Source organism: Mirounga leonina, unplaced genomic scaffold (assembly GCF_011800145.1).
Source record: "Mirounga leonina isolate KUSES-001 unplaced genomic scaffold, KU_Mleo_1.0 Mir_201, whole genome shotgun sequence".
NCBI classification, from domain to species: domain Eukaryota; kingdom Metazoa; phylum Chordata; class Mammalia; order Carnivora; family Phocidae; genus Mirounga; species Mirounga leonina.
This window is the reverse complement of record NW_023270504.1, coordinates 7625604-7652654: the sequence shown is the minus strand read 5'-3', so window position 1 is coordinate 7652654 and position 27051 is coordinate 7625604. Positions and strand designations below refer to the sequence as shown.

Here is a 27051-nt window from a genome sequence, read left to right as displayed (position 1 = left end):
TATTTTGCATTTCAGAAATTTTAAGTTTTATTTGGCAAAAGAGAAGCCTAAGAATTTTTTAAAAAACATTTCCAGAGGGAACATCCTTTTACCATAAAATAAATTTGTGTGATTTGGGAGGACAAATTTCAAATGTATATTTTTTGATATATGTGCCAATTTTACAATTAATACAAAAAAGATAAAGTTAGTTGAAATATTTTAAAAATGTAAAAACCAGTCCAGGCAACATAACTATACAATCTTGCTGTAAAAGTACTTATATCAAATTCTGCCCAAAATATGTATGCAATATAGTAAATTTTAGTTCCTCAAGTCATTCTTCACTGCCGGCTGGCTTTGCCATTTTCTGTTGTCTCCATTCTGAAAAACAGAAAGAAAAAATGAGTGGTAAAACAAAACATTCAGTAAGTACCGTATTTTTTCTCCAACTTTCACATGAAATTAAACTCTATATATTCATAGGACAAAAGAACATCAGTCCTTTAGAAAATGACTATAGTTAGGGTCCCTCTGGTTACTCTACCTTCGTTGTTTCACAGAGAGAAAACTGAAGCTCAGAGAAATAAAGTCACTTTCCCAAAGTTTCATTTCAAAAGTCACTTTTTCATGATACCCACTCAAGCTTAAAACTAAGGAAAAAAACCTCTACCATTTAGTCAAAAATGTATTTCCTTTTCCCTTAAAGAAACTCCTTTACCAATACATTTTCAAGAGGATATTAAAAGGATATTAAAATAATCATACCTGAGACTTCTCCAATTAAAATCAACATTCCTAATACTGTATTACTTAATAGAAAAGTATTTTCCCCCATTTTTTATAAGATTCAGTATTGTACATTAAGTGTTCCCCGATTTTTCCCTCTATGATGTTTACTGAGCAATGAAATCCTCTAAGGAGTAAATACTTTCAGGGTTACGATCAATATAATCAAGTCTTTTATAAGTACCAAGAATCAAAGCAGTTAATTTTTTCTCTTTATAAGTAACATGTATCAACTCATTATATTAGTAATAAAAAATTGCTGAACCCAACAAACAAGCAGAGTTTATTACTTTAACTTATAATAAAGCAATTAAGAAAACCAATTTCTACAATAAATAATACAGACCCATTTTCCTCTTTAAGATGTTGATATAATTCAGCTCTGTTATTAACAGAGTTCAAACGTCCAGCAAACTCCTGATGTTTTCTAGAATTGGCAGTATTGATTCTATTACTCCACAGGGATAATAAGGACACTGGCCCTGGTGTTACATGTGAAAGAAGAGGAAAAAGGTAGAACAATTCATTACTTCAAATTTTCAAATTTAAAAATTTCACCTTTAATTCTATTGTTCATTTTATATAATTAAAGCAATATCATCTTTCCCTTATTCTAAATGTTTAGGGGTTCCCTAAGACCAGCTACTAGTTTGGTGATTTGCTGGAAGGATTCAAGTAACTAAACATAAAGTTACAGTCTGAGCTAAGAATCACTGCAGCAACAGAATAAGAATACACAGCCGGATCAGTGTAAGAGCAAAAGATACACTACGCAAAGGACAGAAGAATCCACTTGCAGGCTTTCCATGCTCTCTCCCTACAGTGAGGGTTCACACCAAGTGCATAGTCCTTCCAGCAGCAAAAATGCAGCCATGTGTGTACAAAATTTCTGCCGGGAAAGCCGGCATTAAGACTCAGAATCCTGGGTTTTTATTAAGAGCTGGACCCAAAAGCATTCTCTACCAAACTACAATTACCAAAAGTCCAGACTCTCAGGTGGAAGGCAAGTGTTCAGTTCAGATGTAAAACAAAATAACTTCATCATTTAGGGAATGTTTTAAAAGCCAAGTTCCCGGATGCCAACCAAGGGCCAAACTTGTAAGCAGGCTTTTATCTTAATGATAACAGTTTCAAGCTTGCTATGTTATCTCTTCCCTGCACAACGTGAAAAAAAGGCAAAGCACTAGCATAGCCAAAACAATTTTGAAAAGTAGAAAAAAGAAGACTCACTACCTGATTTTAAGACTCTGCTTATAATGATCATGACAGTATTGTATTGGCAAAAGGGCAGACACATGGACCAAAGGAACAGAAAAGAAAACCCAGAAATAGATTCCCACATATAAAATCAACTGATATCTGATAAAGGTACAAAGGCAATTCAGTGAAGAAAAAATAGTCTTTTCAACAAATGCTGCTGGAACAATTGGGACATTACATAAAAAAAAAAAAAGAACACTGACTCATATCTTACACCATATGGAAAAAATTAAAAAACAAACTCAAAATGGATCATGGCCTAAATGTAAAATCTAAGTATAAAAATATGTAGGAATAAACTTCTTTGACTTTGGGTAATGCAAAGATTTCTTATAGATAACACCAAAAGCATAACCATAAAAAAATTTTTGATATATGGACTTAATCAAAATTAGAAATTCCAGCTCTGCAAAACTCACTGTTAGGAGAAAGACAAACCAGACTGGGAGAAAATATTTGCAAATCACATATTCAACAAAGCATGGTTTCCAGAAAAAATAAAAGAATTCTCAAAATCCAACAAAAAACTCTCGGACAACCCAATTTAAATATAACAATATCTGAATGAGCCCTTTATTAAAGAAATATATACAGATGGAAATCAAGCAAATGAAAAGAGGCTCACCAACATCAGTCATGAGGGAAACAGAAATGAAAACCACAACGAAATACCACCACCTACCTATCAGAGGAGAAAAAAAAGAAATCCAACAAGTGCTCTCGAGGATGCAGAACAACCAGAACTCTCATTAATTGCTGGTGGGAATGCACAATGATACACCCAGTTTGGAAAAATGAGTTGGCAGATACTAATAAAGCTAGTTATATACAATGGGTTCAAAAAAAACCACTGACAAACACACAATACAGATGAATCTCAAATGCATTATGCTATATCAAATAAGCCAACCTCAACAGGCAGCATACTTTATGATTTCATTTATATGGCATTCTGAAAAAGGCACAATTATAGGAAGAGCAATATATCAATGGTTATGCGGGACTGGAGGTAAAGAGAGTATAAGATGATTACAAAGGGGCAGTCCCAGAGAATCTTCTGGGTGGTGGAACTGTTTAATTCACAGAATTGCACACCAAAACGAGTTAAAAGTACTGCATATACATTTTCCAAAACTAAATTAACAAGTCTTTTCTTTTTCTTATTATAAAACTAATACATGTTCATTAGATAAAATTTAGAAAACAACACATAAATGAAGAAATAAAATCATCCATAATACCCCTGGCTCTAACAACTATAAATATTCTAGTCTTTCTTCAGTGCCAAGAAAATTACATTTTGGTTTTTCTGTTATTGCATCATACAAAGACAGCTAAAGAGATTTTCACCAAATCTAGATGGCCTGTTTGGAATAGCCCAACCTTATATGCAGAGTTTATGTCAGGCACAAAATTTACTTTGGAGAGTCTTGGGAAGTCATTTTCCAAAACAGATGAAACTGAAGTATATAATAAAGGCCCATATAAGTTGTTGATCAGAAGAGACATGTGACTTAGGTTGTAAAATAGAATGGAAGAAAAAACAAATTTCAAGTACCAGTCTTGAAAGGAAAGTTACAAGGGTTAAAGACAGCGATTTGCAATCAAGCTGCTTCTCATACTGGCCACTCTATTTAGTGCTTCCAGTGTGTGAAGCATCAGGGATCTATCTAAAGTGACAAAAAAATAAAGTGACAAGCAGGTGTATGTGTGTATACAAACTTTTTAAAAATAAAATGGAGATCATGGCATATATGGTTTTGTAGCCTGCTTTTTTTTCTTTACCTTATATATTCATTCATTCACTCATTCAACAAGTAATAGTTAAACTTCTACTATGGACCAGGAAATTGAGTGGTAGTGATGTAACAGTAAATTTATTTTATTATTTTTTCTTGTTATTTTTTTAAAGATTTTATTTGTTTGTCAGAGAGAGAGAGACAGAGGGAGCACAAGCACTGGGAGTGACAGGCAGAGGGAGAAGCAGGCTCCCCACTAAGCAGGGAGCCAATGAGGGACTTGATCCCAGGACGCTGGGATCATGACCTGAGCTGAAGGCAGACACTTAACAGACTGAGCCACCCAGGTGTCCTGAACAGTAAATTTTAAAAAGCCCCAGCATTTTGGGCAGCCGGCTGGCTCAGTTGGTAGAGAATGAGACTCTGAGTCTCCAGGCCGTGAGTTCAAGCCCCACATCGGGCATGAAGCCTACTTAAAAAATAAAAAGCCCAATCTTTTAAAATGTTTCAGATTAGTAGCAGAGGCAAGATGTCAATAAGCAATGTCAACGCAGGACTCTATGTGTTACCCCAGTGTAATCCTGGGGGGCAATGGAAGCACCTAACTTAATTATGAATGGAGATCAGGTAAGTCCTTCCTGAAAAAAGACTTGCTTAAGTTGAAATCTGAATGATACCCATTAGCAAGAGGGAACAGTAATCATTATCCTTGGGCTATATAAATTCCAACCTATGGACACACAGTTATTTAGTTATTTTCTTACTAATAGGATTTTGGTTGCTTGTAACTCTACCACTAATAAATCATTTTTAGAGTTCTATTTTCCAAGCAACATCGAAGCATTGTTTAGATTAAACCTAAATTTCTCATCCTAATCAATTGGCCTATTTTGGCCTGTGAGAAATAGAATGTATCAGATATTTATTTATTTTCCAGGCACTCTGGCAAATGCCTGAAAGGCAAATATGACAAGATCACCCTTATCTCTGACTTCAAAGAAATTAGTGAATGGAGAATATTTACATGTATCACATTATATATACGCTACAGGAAAAGTATATAAAAAACAAACAAGGCTTCTCCCTAGGATGAGCTGCAAAAATCATAATATGGCCAGCCCCCAGGTCTTATTGCCTTAGGGAGGCATAGTGACAAGAAAACAGACAGTCCTTTGTTACACCATTTGCCATTTATCCTAAAAGGACTAAATCTAATTTATCTTCAAGACAACTAAAGCCTACAATTTCAGGAGCTCCCAAACCCAATTCATATTTCTGATACCCAGAATTCCTTCAAGAAGAAATTAAGTATTTCAGTCTATAAATAAGAGATAAAATGAAATTAAAACATTGTGGCTTTTTTTTTTTTTTACAATGAAAAGGTATTACTTATAATACCTTTACTGAAACTCATCCACACCACATTGTAGATGGGTAATATTAGATCTTTCCCTAAGTAGGAGTTTAAGGAAAAGAGTTTGTGTTCAATAAACCTAGCATACCTAGTATAAAGTCAGACACATAAATGAATTCCAGTTTACATAATTAAAATTTCTTAAAACATAGACTTTATAATAAAAATGCTTATTTCCAAAGGCTTCATTAATGAAGGTATGACACTTTTTTTTATTATGTTATGTTAATCACCATACATTACATCATTAGTTTTTGATGTAGTGTTCCATGCTTCATTGTTTGTGCATAACACCCAGTGCTCCATTCAATACGTGCCCTCCTTAATACCCATCACCAGGCTAACCCATCCCCCCACCCTCTCCCCTCTAGAACCCTCAGTTTGTTTCTCGGAGTCCATAGTCTCTCATGGTTCGTCTCCCCCTCCGATTTTCCCCCCTTCATTTTTCCCTTCCTTCTATCTTCTTTCTTTTTTTTTTTTAACATACTGACACTACTTTTCCTTTAATGCCAACAAATATATTTTCTGCCTGTATTTTCCAAGGCTATAAAGAGAATCTCCCAAACAACATCTAAGAATAGTTAGTAGCTCTTCCTCACATATGCAACAATATTAAATGACACTGCAGAAAACAAACTAAATTGGAAAACTTTTTACAAACACAGTTACCACCACAGTTCTTACCCTACCTTTTGATTTTTCTACTGGTGGAGTTTCATCCATCTCAACAAGGGGCTTTTTGTTTGGAGGTTCTGGGGAATCAGGTGAATCTTTTATAATCTCAGCTTCAGCCAACTCTTCTTTTCCACGTTCTAAGATTCCTTTTAATCTTTTAAAGGGACAAACAATAAAATTTAAAGTTTAAATTTTTAAAAATCTAACTGGTTCAATAATTAAACTAGACTCTACAAATTGGTTTTAATAAAAGACAGCTGCTCTCACAGAGGAAACCTAGAAACTAATCAAAAGATAAACCTCAACCTAAAATCAGGTAAGAGAACTTAATGAATTAAACACAAGTTTCTCTTTTCCTTCATCATAATAATATGAGTAATTCAGTAATATAGTTCACTGTAAAGTAAGAAAAAATGGGAGGAAAATTTAAGAAGTTAAATTTAAAAATGTCAGAAATGTGATCTTCGGAAGAAATGTCACAATTTTAATTTTTACAAATATGGACAAAATACTTCAAATTACAAATAAGATTAAGAAATCTACTACCATTTGTGTCCTGGTTTATATGCTGTGGAAATGTATTTACATTCCACAAATTAAGAACTAAACTCCAAGCTCATTTTGAGTTTCAACAGAGAACAGAAACACCTCAAAATAAATAAAGATCAGTGGTGTCTGAACGAGAATACCTTTTCCCCCCATTCTTAAAATGAGCTAATTCTGCTTCAGAAGTTCAGTAGCCCAAAGAAAGAAATGAACTTCTATGGTCAAAGAGAATAAAATGTTCTACTTATTTTTGGATGAAATGGTATGATTTCTAAATTATTTTCAAAATACTCCCATCTTCCACATTTTGCTATAATCAATAACTTACATGCCTATCTCTACCACAACACTGTCCCTTCTCCCAGGGCAAGAATCTTACACCAAATGCTTGACACATCCAAGGCATTCAGTATTTACTGAACAAAGAAATAAAACCATGTCTTTGATATTCGTAACAGATAAAGCAAAGACTGATACCAAACATGGTATATTATGACTTTCAGAAGTTCATTAGGAAAAAATTAAACACTACCTTTGCCCCAACAGTAAAAAAAAATTACAACTCTTTTTTTTTTTTGAGAGAGAGAGAGCACACATTTGAGTGCGCACCCACACAGGGGTAGCATGGTAAAGGCGGAGGGAGAGGGAGAGAATCTTAAGCAGTCTCCCTGCCCTGCGAGGGCCCAACTTGGGGCTCCATCTCACAACCCTGAGATCATGACCTGAGCAAAAACCAAGTCAGATGCTTAACCAGCTGAGCCACCCAGGTGTCCCTACAACTCTTAACCCCAACAAGACATCTTAGATTTTAAAAATGATAAAATCACAGTTATAAAATGAAATAAACACATATTAAATGAATGTATGAATGTGCTTTATGCAGCATGTGATATGCCAAAAGACACCATGGTACTATATTATCAACAGGTCACCTCTCTGAATCTTGCCAAGATTTCTCCTGTTCATAATCTTTCACTGCTTTCTCTGATTTGTCCTCTTTGTCCTCCCTCTTTCTTCCTCGTTTCTTTCGTTCTTCTTCTTCTGGGGGTTTGCTCCTACACGCCATCAGACATTCCAAAACTCTCTGATGTTTCTCCGAGTTGTTGATATGAGCTCTAACAAGAGTTTCTAATTCATTCCACATGATACGGTATTGTTCATCTCTGAAGTAAAGATTTAAAATAAGGTTCTTAGAAATACTCTTTAAATAATAACTGAAGTGTCACTTGCTACTGGTAAAATAAAGTAAAAAGGAATCATTAAACATGGACTTTTTCTTCCAAGACAGTTCATGGTGTAATCCTAAGTTATAATATCCAATTCTGCTATTCTGTATTTTATATTGTCTCAACCATATCTATGTGTATATATGTGTATTTATATATACACACATATATATATACCTCCAACCATATAATTTACATATGAAATAAGTTAGCTTAAAAAACAGTATTATCAAGTGATGTGATATATAGAGAAAGTAAGAAAAAAACTACCTCTTAGGGCCTTTTCCTCTTGTACCAACTGTGGAAATAGGCAGAGGATCATTTTTCCTTTCCATATCAACTAAGTTGTATATTGTTTTTTGACAGTTTAACACATCTTCTTCTGTCAAAGATTCTTTCACAATAACACTGGCTAATGGAACTACCTGTTAGAATTTTTTTTAAGAAATAAAAAGAAAATCTGTCTTGAAAATCAAGTTATCAAAGCATCTAGGGAGAACATCAATTGATTTTAAACATCACCATGGTGACCTATAATCATCATTTCAATTTTCTATTAGTAATTCTTTATCTGTAGCAAACTCATGTATTTGACTCTTTGCTCAAGGAATGGTATCTGTAAAGAACATGTAACTAATCTAGAAGAAAGGTTGAAAACTATTTAATACTTACCGCTTGCATGTTAAAAATGGTGGTTTGTGAAATAATCATAGGCCAGTAACGGGTGTGTTTTTCTAACTGATCTTTTGCTCGTTCCAAGGGGATCTCAAGACTTCCATCGATTTTATATCTGGGGTCTAGAAAAGGAGTTAATCTGTTTTCCCTCATAAATTCACCAAAATCCTAATGATAACCAAATAAAATAAAATTAGAAACTATTTTCTAATGTTTCAGTATGGATTACATGTAATAGTCTGTTTCCCTGATGTCTTCTGTCCTGTGATATGCAACTAAGTATTTTCTCTAACAGTCCCCTTACTAATTTTTTCCCTTCTTTTTGAACATGAAGCCTATCAGCCTTTGTTAGAGTGGAGATGAAGAAAGCCTCAAACATAAATGCATTCATGGTTCTACTTTTTAAAAACCAAGGAACACTCATTTTTCTTCACTTCTATAATTTAACTCTTTTATATCATACACAGATAAAAGAAGGGATTAATCATATTAGAATACCAATGCTTACCTTCACATAACATCAAAATGTTAACAACGGTCATCTTTAAGTGATGAATAACAGGTAATTTATAGTCTTTGTTTTTGATTTAAAAAAAGGTATCTATATTCCCTAAATTTTCTACAACAAATATTAGTTCTCCCCTTATTAAAAAAAGACAAAAAAATAATAAAGGAAAACCTAATCAAAAATAATTACCTGCAGTATGTAACATTTTCGTGATTTACAAAGTACAGTCCTATACAGTAATCACATTTAATTTTCACAACTACCTCAAAGTAAACAACCATGAAGTACTGAATGTAAAAGAGGGGAGGGGGACTGAAAAATTAAAATCAGAACAGAATTTCTACCCAAAATAGACACAACTTCCTCGCATATGCCTTTAAATAACAAAAATTTAGTATTATTTCAAAAGAGCAGCAACCAAATATTGAAATGTTTTTATTTGCCATTAAGTTACCAGAAAATAAACTTCCACCTGAAATACTAGTTCAAACCAATTTCCATTCTTTCCTACAATTCCAGGTGTCATTGCTATCCATACACTGAATACATAAGGAAGACTATATAGTGATAAGTAGCTCTTCTAAGTATTATAGAAAAGTCACCTAATCAAAATAAGAATATATCATCAACTTCTCCAAACTCCATTTTGTCACAGATCTTAGCAATGTAATAGGCATTCAATAACTACTTGCTGAATGGTGACAGAGTCAAAACATAAAATTTATAAATATTAGAATCTTACTGTGATCCGGTAGTCTGTAACTCTGCCTCCACATCCTTCACTAATTGAAGGTGGATCTTCTAGAATGGATCGAGAACTGCTAAGGACATGCAAAAAAATCTCTCCTCCATGGCTACTAAGCATATGACTAATGACTTTGGAACCTGACTTTCGTGGTTGTTCCAATAAAACAGAACGACCTGTCAAAAGCAAGATTATTCTATCAGTGATGAAGTTCAATTTAAATTCTTATTTTTTCCCTTAAAATTTATGTCTAGATTTTTCATTTCATTAAACCTCATATTTTAAGTAGCATTGGCTAACTCAGTATATCTGCATTTCAAGTCCTAGAAGTCTGAATTCTAGCCTTAGCTTTCTCTTGGTCACTCCAAGCGTACACAGTTATACAGTTTTCCAAAATAAGTACAGTGGTCTCTGGTATATATAATGTTTGGTTACATTCTTCATACATTACAAGTACATAAAATTTTTCTCCTGGACACCAAGAAGAAAAGTGAGACAACTGTTGGGTAACTCTCCAATTATCAAAGCTACACAATATTGGGGGAGAAAGCAAAGTCTCCATTCACTTCCACAATACCTCCTATATATCAGCATGGTTATCATAACTACTTTCTATTTCACATGACTGAAGGTTATTTAATCTGGACTCTATACAGTCTGATTATCAAATTTTGTTTAATTTTGACCCATCACATCAGTGGTTTCAAACCCAGTTGATCACAAGAATAACTGGAGAAGCAATTAAGAATTTAAATCTAGTAAATGAACTCTAATAATTTTTTTTAAGCTTTCACACAAGGAAACCATGGATTTGAAGTCCTATGTGTTAAGAATCATATGGTATAATGTTGAAAATATAATATTTATTTATGATTAAGGTAAACTGTGCAAAAAAGAAGTCCATATATACTTAGCAATTTAAAATTCAAGACTAAAATAGTCTGTATTATTTTGCCAAAAAAATCAACTTAGACTCTAACAACCAAATTTTTAAATTAAAAATACTTAAATATATTAAATAACACTTTTTTTTTAAATAACACTTTTTTTAGATACAACAATCCGAAAGGCATAAAATCATCTTATTTTTAAACATCAGTAAAACTGCTAAAAGAGTACTTACGATTACATAACTTTAGAAGAGTTTTGGGAGATAAAATATGTTTAGACTATCTTAAAGAAAAGAGCTTTTTAGAGTTCAGATTTTCAAATTTCTTACTAATAATTTCACTTGTAATATTCTCAGACAAAACAACTAAATGTTGAAAATTACCATTTAGAAGAAAATTAGTAAGGCAGGAGGAAGGTCTACTATTTACGTCTACAGGTGAAATTCGGTAAGCGCCAGTGCAATAGTGTAATTCTGAAATGGAAGAAAACACTGATTTGAAAGAATATAAAGGAATATTTCCACAATTAAAAGAGAAAAAAAAAATGTTCACTGAGCCCCTAAAACAATGAAAAACAAAAATTCAAAAAGAAACTAATGATCCCTATATATAAATATATACTTTAAGAACCTTTCATTTATTCTTTTCTCTTTCAATTTCTTTAAAATACCTACCAATGTTATTTGTCCTGGGTGTGCACCACTTTAATGTTATCGTTTCTTTAAATGAACCTTCTCTACTGCTGCCACCTATGTGGGTATCACCTTTAAGAATAAGCCAGAAAAACATTACGAAATAGGTCACAAACTTCAAACTGTTAACCCAAGACTTCCAAAACATTATTAAATAGGTCACAAGCTTCAAACTGTTAACCCAAGACTTCCAAAACTCTGGAAAATACCTCTGGGAGAACATCATTTTTATACAGTCTCCTAGAAAAATACCAAATGGAATTTGGATATTAGCTCTGATTAAAATAAATATTCAATTATCTCCAAATTTCTCATTAATTAATCTTATCATTTCAGTCACTGCACTGAAAGTCGATAGCAAAAAATTTAAAAATCTACATCTGCTCCCCTCTGACACCATTAAATGATAAGATAACATGGTTAAATACTGAAAGATGGCTTCAGGAATCTAAAACACACAACTGATCTTACTGAATCCTAATGAATTTATGAGAAGAAACATAAAATGAGGGGTCTAGAAAGTAAAAATATAAAAGGATGTAACAGTGAGCATGTTTTGCCTTAATGAAGTCTACAGTAAAATGGAATGAACAGATGTTAATAAGATAATAATGAACAAACACAAACTATAAAGTTGACAAAGCTTTGAAGAAGATGTATACAGTACCATGAGCATCTATATAAAGAGATCTGACCTAATCTAAGACATTAGGGGAAGGTTTCTTTGAGAAGTGAAAACTAGGTTTCACTCTAAAAGGATAAGTAGAAATTAACAAAGAAATGAAGGAAATTGAAGGAAATGAAGAGTATTTGAGCAAGAAAGAACAGCAGATACCAAGATACTGTGATAGGAAGGAGAATGAAGAGTTTCAGGTCTGCATGGTTGAAATAGAGAAGTACGTTGTGAGAAGAGAATGGAAAGGAGGATGGACCAGGCAATGCAGGGCCTGGTAAGACATTTAAACAGTTGGGTCTTTATCCTAAGGATAACAGAAAAGCAATAAAAGATTGTAAGCTGAGGAGAACAGGGTCAGGATTAGCATTCTGAAAGCTATTCTAGCTAGCAGGTCAAGAGTGAACAGACCATTTAGGGGGTTACTATGGGATACTAGGTAAGAAAATAATAGGCTGGTAGTAGAGATGTAGTTATATGAATGTATTTTAGAGATACTTAGTAGATAAAATCAGGAAAATGTGATGATGGACTAGACATGAACAATGTCAGATGTCTCAACAATGACTGAGGTTTCTGCCTTAAACAGCTGAGCAGACAGTAGGGTCATTCACTGAGAGAGGGAACATTAGAAGACCAAGGGGTACCTGGCTGGCTCAGTAGGTTAAGCATCTGCCTGCGGTTCAGGTCATGATCTCAGGTCCTGGGATTGAGCTCAGCAGGGAGTCTGCTTCTCCCTCTCCCTCAGGGCTTCCCCCCCACTCATGCTGTCTCTCTCGCTCACTCTCTCTTAAGTAAACAAATAAATTTTAAGAAAGAAAGAAAAAAAAAAAGACCACAATGACCACTTCAAGGGGCAGAGCTCCTTAGTTGTTTGGGGAATGTTGAGTTTTAGGTGCCTGAGAGACATCTAATAGATAAAATTAGGCAGCAGAATCTGTAGATCTGGAGCTCAGGTAAGGTATGTGGGCTAAAGTGTAAGCTTAGTCATCAAAATCCAGCTCTAATGTCATCTCTGGAAAGCTTGCCTAACTCATGGAGGCATAATCACATGCAATCGCTGTGTTCCCACAGCACCCTGTTCCTACTGCCACTCTAGCATTTTTACACATGGTGTCCATGTGTCTCATATACAACAGGCCAGTCAATAACTATCTCAGAATTATTTTGTGTTACAAAGAACACTCTTAACATTTTTTGTTTTAAAAATATATATTTCAAAAGCTGATAATACCTCACAGATTTTTAATAATTTCTACATACTATATTTTTAAAAACAAGTTCTTTACATTCCTTTGTTAAATATTAATATATCCATTTATCTTAATAGTTTTTCTCGTGTTAGAAATCTGTATTAGGTTAATTTCAAGATTTCTTATACATGTAACAAATGTTATGACTAGTTGAAATAGTATTAACTTCAGAAAAGATGCATACATGATCAAAGTCAACCATTTAATTCTCTGATAGCATCGACTTACACAGAAAACATTCTAAAGGATTTAACCAAATGTCAAAACTTAAAGGCAAGGTCACTGAATTTTAGGAATGGATGGAATATTACAGTTCATCTAATCAGCATCTTTAATTCAGTGAAGTGTGCAAACTCAAGTCTAGAAACATGGGTCTTGTTAGCTGGTGGCAAAGATTTAGCTAAAACTTTTATCTATTATCTCCAGAGTCTTCTCCTCCAAACCATGCTGATACAGTTACAGAAATTATGATTTTGGTGATGAGACCTACTGACTCAAATAATTTTTAGAGGCAAGAAAACGAATTTAAATTTCAAAACAACTGGTTTTTATGCAGGCAAGCTGGGAGTCTATCACTTTTTCAAGTCAGTTCTTGTTTTTTTGCTTTCCCAAAGTAGTTTGCTTGCAAAAGAGAAACTATGACATGACCATCATGGCGATCTTTCTCAGTATTTGTTCCAGTAGCCTAGTTTTCCCAGAGGAAAATTCTACAGAACGTTAGTTCCGTGGTCATTAATAGATAATACTGTGGAACAAGTTTGGAAAGAAATGAATTACTGTCCATCAGGTTTGTTTACTGACAAACTTCTCAAAGTTGTTAATATGCTTTCATATATTAGATCTTACAAAATATTAGTTTCCAACATCTCTTACTTACCACTTTTCAGGAAATCTACATGTGCATCTTTGTGATGAAGCAGCTCCACATCGTAATTGGCAGATGTATTAGCATGTTGTTCTTCCTTAAAGCAAAATTTAAAATAACTTGGTTTTATTTTCAAAATAATTAAGTTATTAATTATTCGTTTTGCTTTTGCTTAAAGTGAGGTAAAATATACCCAACAATAATTAGCTATAATGGGACAGTTTGCTCAGTAATTAATCTATTTAAAGATGCAATCGTTTTCCAAGGCAATATGAACTCTATTTAAAAACTACTAGCTATATGTAAATAATAAAGTATTTAATGATTTTTCTTACATCAGAATTAACATAAATGACTCTTCCAGAACTTTAGATTTTTTACTCCAAATGCAGTCTTGCCAAAACATTTTATACATATTATGTAATTGAAATAGTTTATACAAATTAAAAGTGAAATAGTTGTTTAAAGGAGGAAATAGCATCTTTAAATACCTATAGGAAATTAGCAAACACCAGTTATATAAAATAGAAAATACAGACTAATAAACAAGTTTAGTAACTTGTTTTCACTAATTATTAAATAAGAACTTCAATATTATCTATTTACAAGAAAAAGACAAAGACTGAAGAGTCACACCAGTCGCACACAAATATGGTCAAATTTAAAAAGCAAGGTATCTGTCACCCTCAGAGTATTTTTCTTCTAATTCATGAAATTACATATATTAAAATATATTATGCTAATTTACTTGATAATTGCTTTTGCATCCAAACCATTCTATTAGATAAGGCTACAATTTCTATTAAAGAGCCAGCCATTGGCATAAGGAGGAAATTAATAATGAACAGATCATATTTCTCATGAAATTTAGTGTTCATCATGTGGTGGCAAAACAATGAAACTGGATTTAAAGCCAATTTGAATTTTTAGATATGGTGACTACTTCATATTTGCAAACATAACCAATAAAATTAAATTCAACTCCACTCAGTAAAAATTAACATGAAGCTTATTATGGGCCAGGCATTGTGCTGGTCCTAGGCAACTAAATGATAAAATAATGGAAATGAACAGATACCAACAGATTCCTAAGGAAATCCATTAGTAAAATCATATGACTTATATCTTCAGTTTTTCAGCTAGAATATAATAAACTTTTTAAAACTATGAGCTAGTTTTACCTGTCAGACCTATTTGTTACAAACACCTTCATACTAGATGAGAAAGAACAAAAATATAGGAAATAAAAAATCCACTAGGATGCAAAGTAAAATCTACTAACATAATTGTCAGGAAAAGAATCACAGAAAAAGTAATCATTTAAGACATAGATTATATTTTGATGAAAATAATGAGACTATAGGAAAAAACAAAAAAGCTGATATACAGTGCTTTTACTAAAAAGAAAAATACAGAATTTTGTTCTGTGATCCTTTCTTGTTGCTTTTCACTGTGTACTGACCTGGTCAAAGACACTGAATGTGGGCTAGCAAAACAGAAAATATGATATGGGGAAAAAAAGTTAAGGTTCAATTAAAATAAATAATACATGTCAAACAAATATTTAAAAAGCAAAGCAGAGCTTTCAAAATAGCAAGAAAAAGAGCTGCCTACCTTCATTGGAATATTTGTAATAGTAGTTGAAGCCAAGTCAAAATGTTGCTGTACTAAAATATTTAATTTGGTAGCAAGATGCCGTCCTGCACGAACACTATGAACTTCACTTGTTAAAACAGGAGATAACTACAAAAAAGTATAAAAAAACCCCATAAAACATTAACATAGTGTGACCTAGTGCCAAAATGTTTATAGATTGAAATAAAATGTTTTTACTTTTTAGAATTTAGAAAAAATAAAAAAGCCCATAAATTAACTATGATCGTTATTTTCGCAAAAAATTTTCATACACTCATTCACTCAACAGATACATTTTAAGAACTTACTATATTATGTGCCAGAAACTATGTGAGCTATTAGAAGATACAGCAATAAATAGGCAAAGTCTTTGTCCTCTTGAAACTCAAGAGTGGAATAGTCTTTAAATATTTAATTCATAATTTTTACTCCTATTTATCTATATGCAAAATGGATCTGAAATGGCCCAGAGAAATACTGTAGAAAAATTATTAATTTTGTGGAGAGGAAAAACTCCTGTAGATAAAACTACTTATAATAAGAATGTGGAAATTGCCACAAACATCATATTGCGTCACCAATAAATGTGATTAGGCAGCCAAAAGTTACTTACAACAAGATAACATAAACCTTCACTCAGTCCAGGGTATAATATTTGGTTTAAATAAATTTTTAGTTATCACAAAATAAAGCCAACATGCAGCCACATTATCAAAAGAGGCAGAAAAAAGTTAACCAAAAAAAGGGCTTACACTGGAAACCACTTAAAAACAATGACAGAGGGTGGGAGGATGGGTTAGCCTGGTGGTGGGTATTGAGGAGGGCACATTCTGCATGGAGCACTGGGTGTTATGCACAAACAATGAATCATGGAACACTTCATCTAAAACTAATGATGTAATGTATGGGGATTAACATAAGAATAAAAAAAAAAAACAATGACAGAGCTAATGACCTAAAAACACCACTTAACTATAAAACACTCAGACTAAGGTAATACTTCACATGTTTATATGAACTAAGGCTAAATGAAAAAACCAGAACATAAGAACATACACATTTAATATAATTATATAAATACATACATCTATATTTTTAAACACACCACTAATGAATATTGTTATGCAAATCCATTTAAAAGTCAATAGACTCATCTTTTCCTTTAAAACTATTCGAATTTATTTATTTTTTATTTTTTTAAAGATTTTATTTATTTATATGACAGAGAGAGAGAGAGTACAAGCAGGGGGAGCGGCAGGCAGAGGGAGAGGGAGAAGCAGGCTTCCCGCGGAGCAGGGAGCCCGATGCGGGGCTCGATCCCAGGACCCTGGGACCATGACCTGAGCCAAAGGCAGACGCTTATCGACTGAGTCACCAGGCGCCCCTCGAATTTATTTAAAAAGTAAAACCAAGATTAGAAATTAGTTTTAGGCTTTTATCCTCTAGGTAGGTAAAATTAATTTGTTATTGGAGTCTAAATTTTTGTTAAAAAGTGTATTGTCTTTCTAATGATGAAAAAAAGATTTTTATACAATAAAAAGTCATTAAAGCAACTGAAATCCATTTCAGTAATTGAAATTTTAGGAACAATACAGACTATGTATGGTTTTGCAACACATTTAATTAAACTTCAACAGGCAAGCAACACAGAAAACATTTTAACATCTACAATTATAACATAAAGAATCAACCTAGGTGTTTTGCCAGAGAGATTGCTTTGAAAACTCTAAACATCTTCTTGGCAGAAAATGTTGGCAATGTGATCATTTTTATGCTAACCCTTCTTAGCGCATATTATTAATAAATAACAGTGATCTTTCCTTCCATTACTTCTGCACTTACCTCCTTTTTAGGACGATCAGATACAAGGCTGTCTTCACCAACTGCGTAAGTATGGATCAAGACCAGCTCACACTTCTGAATCTGCATGAGACTTAAAGAGAAACTTTTTACTTAGAATATAGGAATACATTGTATTTAAAGAATCCAGGTAGGTAAACTATTAAAAGTTTAATATACCAAAACAGTGTATCTCTATAATCAGATATTACTGTTAACACAAAAGCTAAATATTTAGAAAAACTGTATAACTGCTGTACTAGTATGAACATTTAATGAATACATGAATTTAGTTCAAATGCAAAAATGATACTTTTTTGTGTGTTTGAAAAATAAAATAAAGGAAAATCTTATAATCGGGAATAATTTTCAACAGATATCTGCCACAGAGACAATGAATATATTGTATATTGGTTTCCCTTTTACTAATGATTTTTTATTTTTATTTTTTTTATTCTGAGTGCTTTATTTGTTCCCCAAACTAATCACCTCTGTGGAGATAAACAAAAGATCACCCACATGAGAACTGGAATCATTTCTTACTTAATGATTTTTAAGGACAAAATCAGGTAATAATTGAAAATAATCCTACTCATTAACAATACTAGTACTCCACTTAAAAAAATTAGTAAGAGCTCAATCTAATATAAACTCCACATTGCAACTGTCCTAACCTTGTCTTTAATAGCTTTATTTATTTATTTTTGAGTGGATGGGGGTGGGGGAAGGAGCAGAGGGAGAAAGAGAACCCCGAACCCTAAGCAGGCTCCATGCTCAGAGCCAAGACCAACACAGGGCTTGATCTCATGACCCTGAGATCATGACCCGAGCCAAAATCAAGAATCGGACACTCAACAAACTGAGCCACCCAGGCGCCCCAGCTTTATTCTTTCAAAAAAAATTCATACAATGCAATTGTTATGTTTTGATTTGGTACATATTAAATAATGCTACAAATAATCTGTTCATTTTACAAATTTGTAACACAAAGTATGAGAGCAAGCCATCAGAACAAATATGTTTTATAAACGTATAGTATTATTTTATCCTTCTGATCACCTTTCCTGTCAAAAAAAAGTAAAATTTTAAAGTGAAAGAGAAAATGGAAAAATTTTCTGATCAAACATACAGTTTTTGGCTACTCTGTAGAGCCAGTGGAAAATTCAAGGGAATGCCACCCATTACTATTACAATTATTGGAATAATTATCATGAAATACATGACTATAAAATGGAATATTTATTTCACTTATGATTATACTCACTGATCTGAATTTGCAGCAAGCTTGTTATGCTCATGAATTGTTTCCTGGACACAGTCCTCAAGCATACGCACATGACTATCACTACGGCATAAAGAACAAACTTGAATAAACAGTAAAAAAAAACTAAATACACTATTCAGCTGTAGTATCTTTTTATAGGCACTTAAAATTACTTCAGTAAGGACTGTCTTTAGCATGTTCACTCACAATACCAAAGAATCAGCTGAAAAACTAAATGAGAAAAAAGTCAAATTAACCTATATGATGACAATCTAAACAGCTTTCACTGAAATGAGTCTTTATTTTAGAACTGGATAAATATGCCTTCAGTATTAGAAAGGCTACTTGAGATATGCTTAAATGCTAAGATGCTGTCCCTGTTTTTTAAAATAAAAATTGTAATAAGACATTAAAATTCCCTCAGCGAAAGAATTACTGTGATTAACGTCTCACCTTTTTGCATTAGTAATGCAAATTATTCGTCCTCTATTACCAACACGTTCTGCATTTTCCATTAGTAGAGTACGAGCCTCATGTTGGTATTCTGTAATTTTACACAGGGTTTCCACTGCTGCAACGAGACCATGCAAAATGCTGCAGCATTCTGGATCTGCTCGTGGATTAGGAGGCCCAACAGCAGCTAATGCTGCCATTAGCTAAAGTAAAAAAGAAAATAATTATGTTGACAAGAGTATGCACAAGTCAGACAAAGACATCACAAGAAAACTACAGCCAGTATATCTCACAAATATGGACACAAATATCCTCAACGAAATACTAGCAAACTAAATCCAGCAACATATAAGAAGAATTATACACCATTACAAAGTGGGACTTATATCCCAGGAACGCGAAGTTGACTTAACATCTGAAAATCAACGTAAATACCAATAGAATTTTTCAAAAATCACATGATCATCTTCATAAACACAGAAAAAGCATTTCATGAAATCCAAGACCTTTCATGATAAAAACACTTAACAAACTAGATATAGAAGGGAACTTCCTCAAGCAGAAAATGGCACCTATGAAAAACCTACAGATGACAGCATGCTTAATAGTGAAGACTGGACATGTTCCCTCTAAGATCAGGAACAAAAGAAGGATGTCCTCTCTCATCACTTCTATTCCACATTATACTGGAGATCCTAGCCAGGGCAATTAAGAAAAAGAAATAAAAGGAATCCAGATTGGAAAGGAAGAAGTAAAATTATCTCTATGTTGCAGATGACATGATCTTTTTTTTTTTTAAGTTTCTCGGTGTTTTGTTTTTGTTTTTGTTTTGATATTTTTATTTACTTGAAAGAGAGAGGGAGAGAGAGAGAGTGAGCACAAGTTGGGGGAACTGCAGAAGCAGGTACCCTGCAGCAGAGCAGGGAGCCTGATGCAGGGCTGGAGCCCGATGCAGGGTTCGATCCCAGGACTCTGGGATCATGACCTGGACTAAAGACAGATGCTTAACCAACTGAGCTACCCAGGTGCCCCATGTGATCTTATATGTAGAAAATCATAAGGAATCCACTAAAAAGCTATTAGAAATGATAAGCAAGTTCAGCAATTTGCAGGATACATGACACAAAATAACAAATTGTACTGCTACACACTTGCAATGAACAAGCCGAAAATGAAAACAATTCCACTTACAATAGCACCAAAAAGAATAAAATCAACAAGAGAAATGCAAATTTTTCAACCTGAGAGCTAAAAAACATTGTTGAAAGAAATTAAAGATCTAAATGAATGTAAAACATCCCATGTTCATGGGTTGGAAGACTTAATATTGTTAAAATGATAACATTACTCAAACTGAACTGTAGATTAAACTTAATCCATGTCGGAATCCCAACTGATTTCTCTGTAGAAACTGACAAGGTGATTCTAAAATTCATATGGAATTGCAAGGGTCAGAGAACAGCCAAAACAATCTTGAAAGAGAACAAACTGGAAGCACGTTGCTTTGTATATGCATAAAGACACTCCGGAATGAGCCATAAAAAACTAATAGTGGTGGGGATAAACAGTGATTTGCTGGTAAATCAGCTCTCCAAAGTCAGGGGTGGGGGGAATCCCTAATTTGTGTTTGCCAATATCTATGGTTAAATAAAATACTCCCACCATGGCAGATTTCAAGCTTCACTGAACACAAAGTTGATAGGAGTTGAACATATTCATCTCTCCCAAGTTGGTATAAGTGGGGTCTAGCACATCACTAATTGGGTCAGGGGATGAACTAGAAAGTTTTCAAGGTTTACCTTTTACCTCACATACACATATGTATAAGTGTACATAAGTACATGTGTATGTATATATGTAAACTTAATTTCTAAACATACAGGTATTACCTATTCATAAAAAGTAATCAGAAAAGAAAGAAAAAAAAGACTGTATAGATGACTATACGAAGTCCCTGGTACATAGGAGAAACTCAAAGTTTTTAGGGATGTTGTGGTCCTGCGGAAAGTAGCAGAAAGCAAGTTTAACTTTTGGAGTCAGACAGAGAAGGAATGAAATTCTGGCTATGCCTCTTAATACTGTGTAACCCTGGTCAATCTCTCCTAACCTGAAAGTGAAAATAATCTAACCTGTCCCACATTAGTGCAATACTTTCAAACTATATTTGAGCCTACAAAAACCAGACCCAAACTTCTGAACTCCAACAATTTTTAGTGATAAAATTTAAAATGTATAGAATAGAGTTATGTGCTTTAACAGAAAGAGCCCTGGACCCAGGTATATAAGTCAAACAACCTCTGGCTCCTGTGGGCCTCTGCACATCGAAGGAGTCGAAGCAAGGATGTTTACAACCCTTCTAGCCCCAAAATTCGTCTTCAATCTACTTCACTTGTTACTCATGATTGTTCACAGTAACTAGGGAAAGGTGTGACATGGATAACCAAAGCTAAACATTAAATGTGTTAACCCAAACAAGATCATACATAACTTACACAAAATGTCAATGATTTTATATAATCTTAAACACAGTGATCTGGTATATAGTTGCCTTCCTAACTAGTTTCCCCTTCTGTTCACAATTTAAAAGCAATCAGCATGATACAGTATGCCTTCACATTGAGAAAGCAGAGGGAAGTAGCAATTCTCTTATCATTAGCATACATACCATTATCAAATGCCAAATTTTACTGCACTGCAGAGGTGAAGTAAGGAAAACCTATACAAATTTGTACTCATTTTTATTCATACACAACTAGAGAGGCTTCAAGCTTCCTTCCTAGTACCTCTTAAAAGACATAAGGCAAAATACATGCCCTTTCAAAAAAGACAATGCAGAGAGAATACACAGAATCCTTAACATTATTTTTTAAAGTAAATAAAGAATAAAGAATACTCTGGAGTAATATTAATGCAAAGCCAAACCAATAACAGCCTACTGCTCGAGTGAGTTACCTCAAAAGACTAAAAGATTAGATATGTTTACATATAACACTAATCACAACATTTTAAGACCAAATACAGTGATAAACACATTTTCTTTTAAAATGTTCCATTTACAACACATCTAGATGAGATTATTTCCACTGAAGGATATCCATTAACAAAAAAATTTTAACATGAAATCATTCAAAAAAATGTATTCAAATATCTCACTAATGCCTGACTCTCATATTCATATTCATCAATAAAGAACCCAGTAAACTGAAGTCTTCCATCCAACTCAGCAACAACAAAGAATATAATCTATCACAAATCTCAATATCCTTACACAAATAATTTTTAAAAAGCACCAGGCCTGGTACAAACGAGAGGGAAAGACTGTGCTCCAAGAAGTTTTTCAAGAAAAAAAACAAGATTTCTCGTACATTTATGATAAAAATATTGAAAGTTTTGTAGAGACATGAGGAAATGCAGCAACAAATACACACAAAATTAAGCAAATTAAGCAAAAAAGGAAATGATAAATTGCAGGAAAAAAACAAAAAGTCACACAAAAAAGGACAAAATATGTAAGTCAAATCATTATGTTGTACACCTTAAACTTATACAGTGCTGTAAGTCAATGATATCTCAATAAAACCTAAAAAAAAAAAAGAGAAAGGAAATAACCACATATACTACTTAGCTTAGCAGTGAATAACACTTTATATAGATATCATAATGCAAATATGCAATTTTAAATTAACAAAAATTCTGATGTAACAACCCTGAGAAAATGAGGGAAGGGAAGAGGGCAGGCATAAGGGCATGGTGGCAGGAAAGATAAAAGTTAAATCTTCATTAACAATAACGATAAAAAATAAAGCTTAAATTGAGAACTCTATCAATAGCAGCAAAAACTGTTACTTAGAAATATGGAAGTACATACTAGATGAGCTAGAGTTGAAAGTTTGCTTCTATGAAGTGAGAAAACACTGCAATGAAGATAGCTGTTTTTCCTTTAGCATTAGTTGTTTTAAAACTATGTGCAAATACTATACTGATAAAAATTTTTTTAAATCATTTTTCAAGAAAGTATTACCACATTCAGATAATTTTCAAAAATGGCCACAGCTGAAAACCTAACCATACCTCCTGCAAATTTTGGTCTTCTTGAGTCCAAGAATTTAAAACATGTGCTCCAGAGTCACTCACAATGAAATTCACCTGATAGATTTCAAAGACATAATTAGTATTCACATCCAATTCCACTCAACCACATCATATTTTAAAAATAATATGCAGTCTCTAGCACCGGCTTGCTGATTCATTCATTCACTTTAAAGTTACAGAATGCCTAGTATATGCCAGGTGCCATCCTTGGCACTGGGGATTTGGGAATACAGCAATGAATAAAAGTTGTATTACTCACAATGTAGGGAAAGTCAGGGGTTTGGGGGTAGTGGTAAGATAGAGGGCAGTACAGAAAGAATACAAACAAATAAATGCACAAGATAATTTCAGTGAGTGATAAATGCTATGAAAACGAAACTGGTTAGCTGCTTTAGGCTGGGTGGTCAGAGAAGGGCTCTCTATAGAACTGGAAGTTGATTGGAATCCAAATGACCAAAAGAAACCAGCCATAAATGGAGCTGGGGATAGAGAATTCCTGGTACAGCAAACAGCAAATGCAAAGGCCTCTAAATGTGTACCCTCAAAAAGGTGAAAAGGTCAGAGCAGGCAAAGGGGTGGGAGATAAGCTCAGAGAAATAAGTAGTAGCCTATCACAAAAGGCACTGAAAGTCAAAATAATGCATTTGGACTTTATTCTAAAGTAAAATGCAACCAAAAAATATTATTGAGAAAGATGATAATGTTAGGAAGGATATATTAGAAAATATATAAAATGATGATCGCTCCCTTTTGAAGGAGGGTGAGATTATTTCTTTCCCCTGCACTATATGATCTAATCCATGATCTTTTTTCCTACTATCCATGAAATATGAGTTGTGCATCCCTAATAAATCTGATTAAGTAGTCTTCTCTCCTAAGGCTTCTCCGACAGGGACATATTCTACTAGCCACTTTAGTTATATTATCTCATTGAAATCTTACATCATAGAAAGAGGTGTTATGCTTACATGGGAGGAAACTGAGGCTTGGAGAAATTAAGCAATAGGATCAAGGTCACACTCTGGTAGCTAATGATGCCAGAATCTGAACCAAAGCCTGCATCCTAAATTACTACTTACCCTCCCCCTTCATGTTCCTTTACCCTACCTCATGCACAATTTACAGAGGGACTAAAAACAACTACATTTTAATTTGGATTATATCTGAATGTATTAGATTCTCCATGTTCAGCCTTACCGTTACTGCCCTGCCTGTGCCAGTCTAAGAACTGGCTAGGTCCCAGCCTAGGCTGCTCCAAAAGAAACAAAGCAGATCATCCACTTGTGGCTAACCAAACGACTCCCAAAATAAAACAGCTGAGACGATGAAACCTGAAGATAATTTTCATACTTGGAATCTGTCAATCCTCAATCTCTCTTCTTGGGGAAAAAACAATTTCCACTTCGCATTCTTAAGAGCTTTTCTTTCTAATAAGGCCAAACCCTGCAGCAGTTTAGTGTGCATTCACTAAAACTATAAGCAGCCAGCCTGCTGAGGTTCAAATGCTGGTTCTGCCTCTAACTAGCTGTGTGACTCAGGACAAGTTTCTTCTCTTTACCTCAATTTATAGATCTCCAACATGGCAAAATAAACAAAGGTGATATTCAGATGATACATACCAACACAATTTGACATTGCTTACACCCAACATCCCTTCTGCTTAGGCTGGCAACAGTTCTCAATGGTTATTCTCAATTCTATTCTGGTTATTATATACTTTGAATATTGTCCCAGTGATTACAGTAGCTACCTTATAGGATTGTTGTGAGAATTTAAAAAGTTAATAAATATGAAGCACTTTAGAAATGACTGGCACGTGTAAATGCTCCATAACTGTTAGCTTTATTATTGTTGGCCTCAATTAAATATACATAGCATGTTAATTCTCAAAAAGAGTTCTACATACCACATTTTTAAAGTAGTAAACAGTTTTAAGTCAAATCTACAGTAAATTCTTATGTAAAAAATATAACAGGCAGTTAAGTCCATCCCCCAAAATCATGATTTTGCTTGTACTTCACACTCACCAGCTTTTTGAAAGGAAATATATCATACATTATTCTACAATATTCCATGGAAGATTCTACTGAACAAGTCCACAATGATTTAGATATGGGTGCCAAAGGGATGATTCCTTGGGTCCTATTCTTCACCAGCATATCAAACTCGACATGCTGTCTGCATGATTCTGCCATGTAAGGGCAGTGATCTACAACAAATACTGTTTTATGAGATTCAGAAAAAATCTTCATTTTGTTTTAACCTGTAAGGGATAAAATATATTAGCCAAATGTCTCATACATGACATTTAATACCCTTAAATTGTTCCTAATTAATGTCTTTTCCTCAAAAAGATTTGGTAGAGAACATGAATAATCAGTATTCAAAGAAATTTATCCAACAAAGGACAAGATTTAATGAGGTCATGACCAGAAAGTAACTATCAATCGAAGGGATAAGCTACACCATATTAAGCTGTCACTCTATCAGTCACAGGCAAAATTACAGTCCATATATATTTTTTGCTTTTTGAATGAACTTAAAATTGTCAGAAAAAAAATGTTTACAAATAATTGTACTTGATTCCCTTACATAATACCAAACATAATAAATGACAAATACTTTTAAAATACACTTCTGATGATTCTTGCTAATTGACATCAATCACATATAAACCCCCAAACTAACCCAAGTCAGCAGTTTGGACTTCCCTCCAAAGTCTCAAGACTTCTGAAAAAGGTTGAGGTGGGCCAGAATTAACAGGAAAAGAGGAGTGACAGCAAAAGGAAAGCCCCGAATATAATAAACATCTCCTAAGACAACTGCATATCGGGTCTTCAAATTAAGATAAGGACCCCAAATTCACACTCTCCCCCTTAGCTTTTTGTAACACCACAGTAATTTATCATGTAGAACAGAAAAACTTAGTTGCTACCATTCACATTGCTGGGGAGGAGAAACTTTTAAACTTTTTCTTATAAAAACTCCCTTGCTTCGCTAGTAAAACCTTATACTGAATAGACAATCCACATTCAGAAAGCACATGGTAAGCAGAGCAAAAGTGTTCATCAACACGAACTGACTTTTTACGATCTAGCTATTTTCTTCTGCTTTCAAACGCATTTCCCCTTCATGCAAACTCTTTGAGAAACCTGAACACACTCTGCTGGAGGGTGGGGGTGGAAAGTACAAGGTGAGTGGATAGGGAAGACCTCAGGATCGAGGTTCGCTTACTTTCGTGCCTGGTCCTGCAGTGAAAACGAACAGAGGCTATGGACCACAGCCTCTCTGGAAAAGGCTGCTGGCTGGGTGGGGAGGGTCAGCGCACAGTCAGGAGTGTCTGGTACCAAAGACAGGGGACTGTGTTTTCCCCGCTCATCTCCTAGCACACCGGTCCTTCCCAGGCTTCCTAAATGCAGGAGCGCGCGCGCGTGCGCGTGAACACAAACACACACTCGGACACGCGCGTGCGCAAAGCCCTCTTCCTCAGCCCCGCCAACTGCCCTTCCCCCTCGGTGGGCCAGACGCCCAGCTCTCAGAACGGGGAAAAGGGCGGGGCCAAGGAAAAAATGCCTCCGACCCTCAAGATTTTCTACCCGCTAATTTTCCCAATAACCCATTGGGAAGATTGATCCGGGCGACCTCAGAGCCTCCCCAACAGCGAAGTACCAACCACAGCACCGGGTAAACGAGCCACGGCCCCTTAAGCGCAAGGCCCTCCCACCCGGCCTTCCCTTCTCGGTCTCTCCACCCCGGTCGGCTTCCCCTAGCAAAACTCGCGACACTTTGCGAGAAGGAAAGCAAAAGCCTGAGTAGACTGATGGGGAAGAACGTAGAAG

The 27051-nt window shown here is 34.3% G+C and overlaps 1 protein-coding gene across 3 annotated transcripts; it reads right to left on the bottom strand.

Moving 5' to 3' along the window:
* Positions 1 to 2: 2 nt before the first annotated feature.
* Positions 3 to 27018, bottom strand: INTS13 (integrator complex subunit 13). 3 transcript variants are annotated; one of them, XM_035028024.1, is made up of 17 exons: positions 26447 to 26986; positions 25240 to 25475; positions 23192 to 23266; positions 19121 to 19323; positions 18668 to 18748; positions 17407 to 17497; positions 15544 to 15672; positions 13942 to 14026; positions 11121 to 11210; positions 10830 to 10937; positions 9554 to 9732; positions 8301 to 8471; positions 7899 to 8053; positions 7335 to 7565; positions 5871 to 6010; positions 1115 to 1250; positions 3 to 363 (listed from the first exon to the last, which is right to left on the bottom strand). In XM_035028024.1, exons 2-17 carry the CDS (start codon positions 25462 to 25464, stop codon positions 324 to 326), a joined length of 2139 nt encoding a protein of 712 aa, XP_034883915.1. In that variant the 5' UTR covers positions 25465 to 25475; positions 26447 to 26986; the 3' UTR covers positions 3 to 323. The 3 variants fall into 3 exon arrangements, with proteins under 3 accessions (XP_034883915.1, XP_034883917.1, XP_034883916.1); XM_035028025.1 differs by having other exon boundaries at positions 114 to 363; positions 10830 to 10919; positions 26447 to 27018; XM_035028026.1 differs by lacking the exon at positions 8301 to 8471 and having other exon boundaries at positions 76 to 363; positions 26447 to 26991.
* Between the last annotated feature and the right edge of the window lie 33 nt (positions 27019 to 27051).

Coding starts and splice junctions, on each gene's coding strand:
- INTS13 (XM_035028024.1), bottom strand. CDS start 25,464: ATGAAGATTTTTTCTGAATCTCATAAAACAGTATTTGTTGTAGATCAC. Junction 8,054..8,300: donor CCATTTTTAACATGCAAGCG/GTAAGTATTAAA, acceptor AAATTCTAACAG/GTAGTTCCATTAGCCAGTGT. Junction 7,566..7,898: donor AGAGGAAAAGGCCCTAAGAG/GTAGTTTTTTTC, acceptor TCTTTACTTCAG/AGATGAACAATACCGTATCA.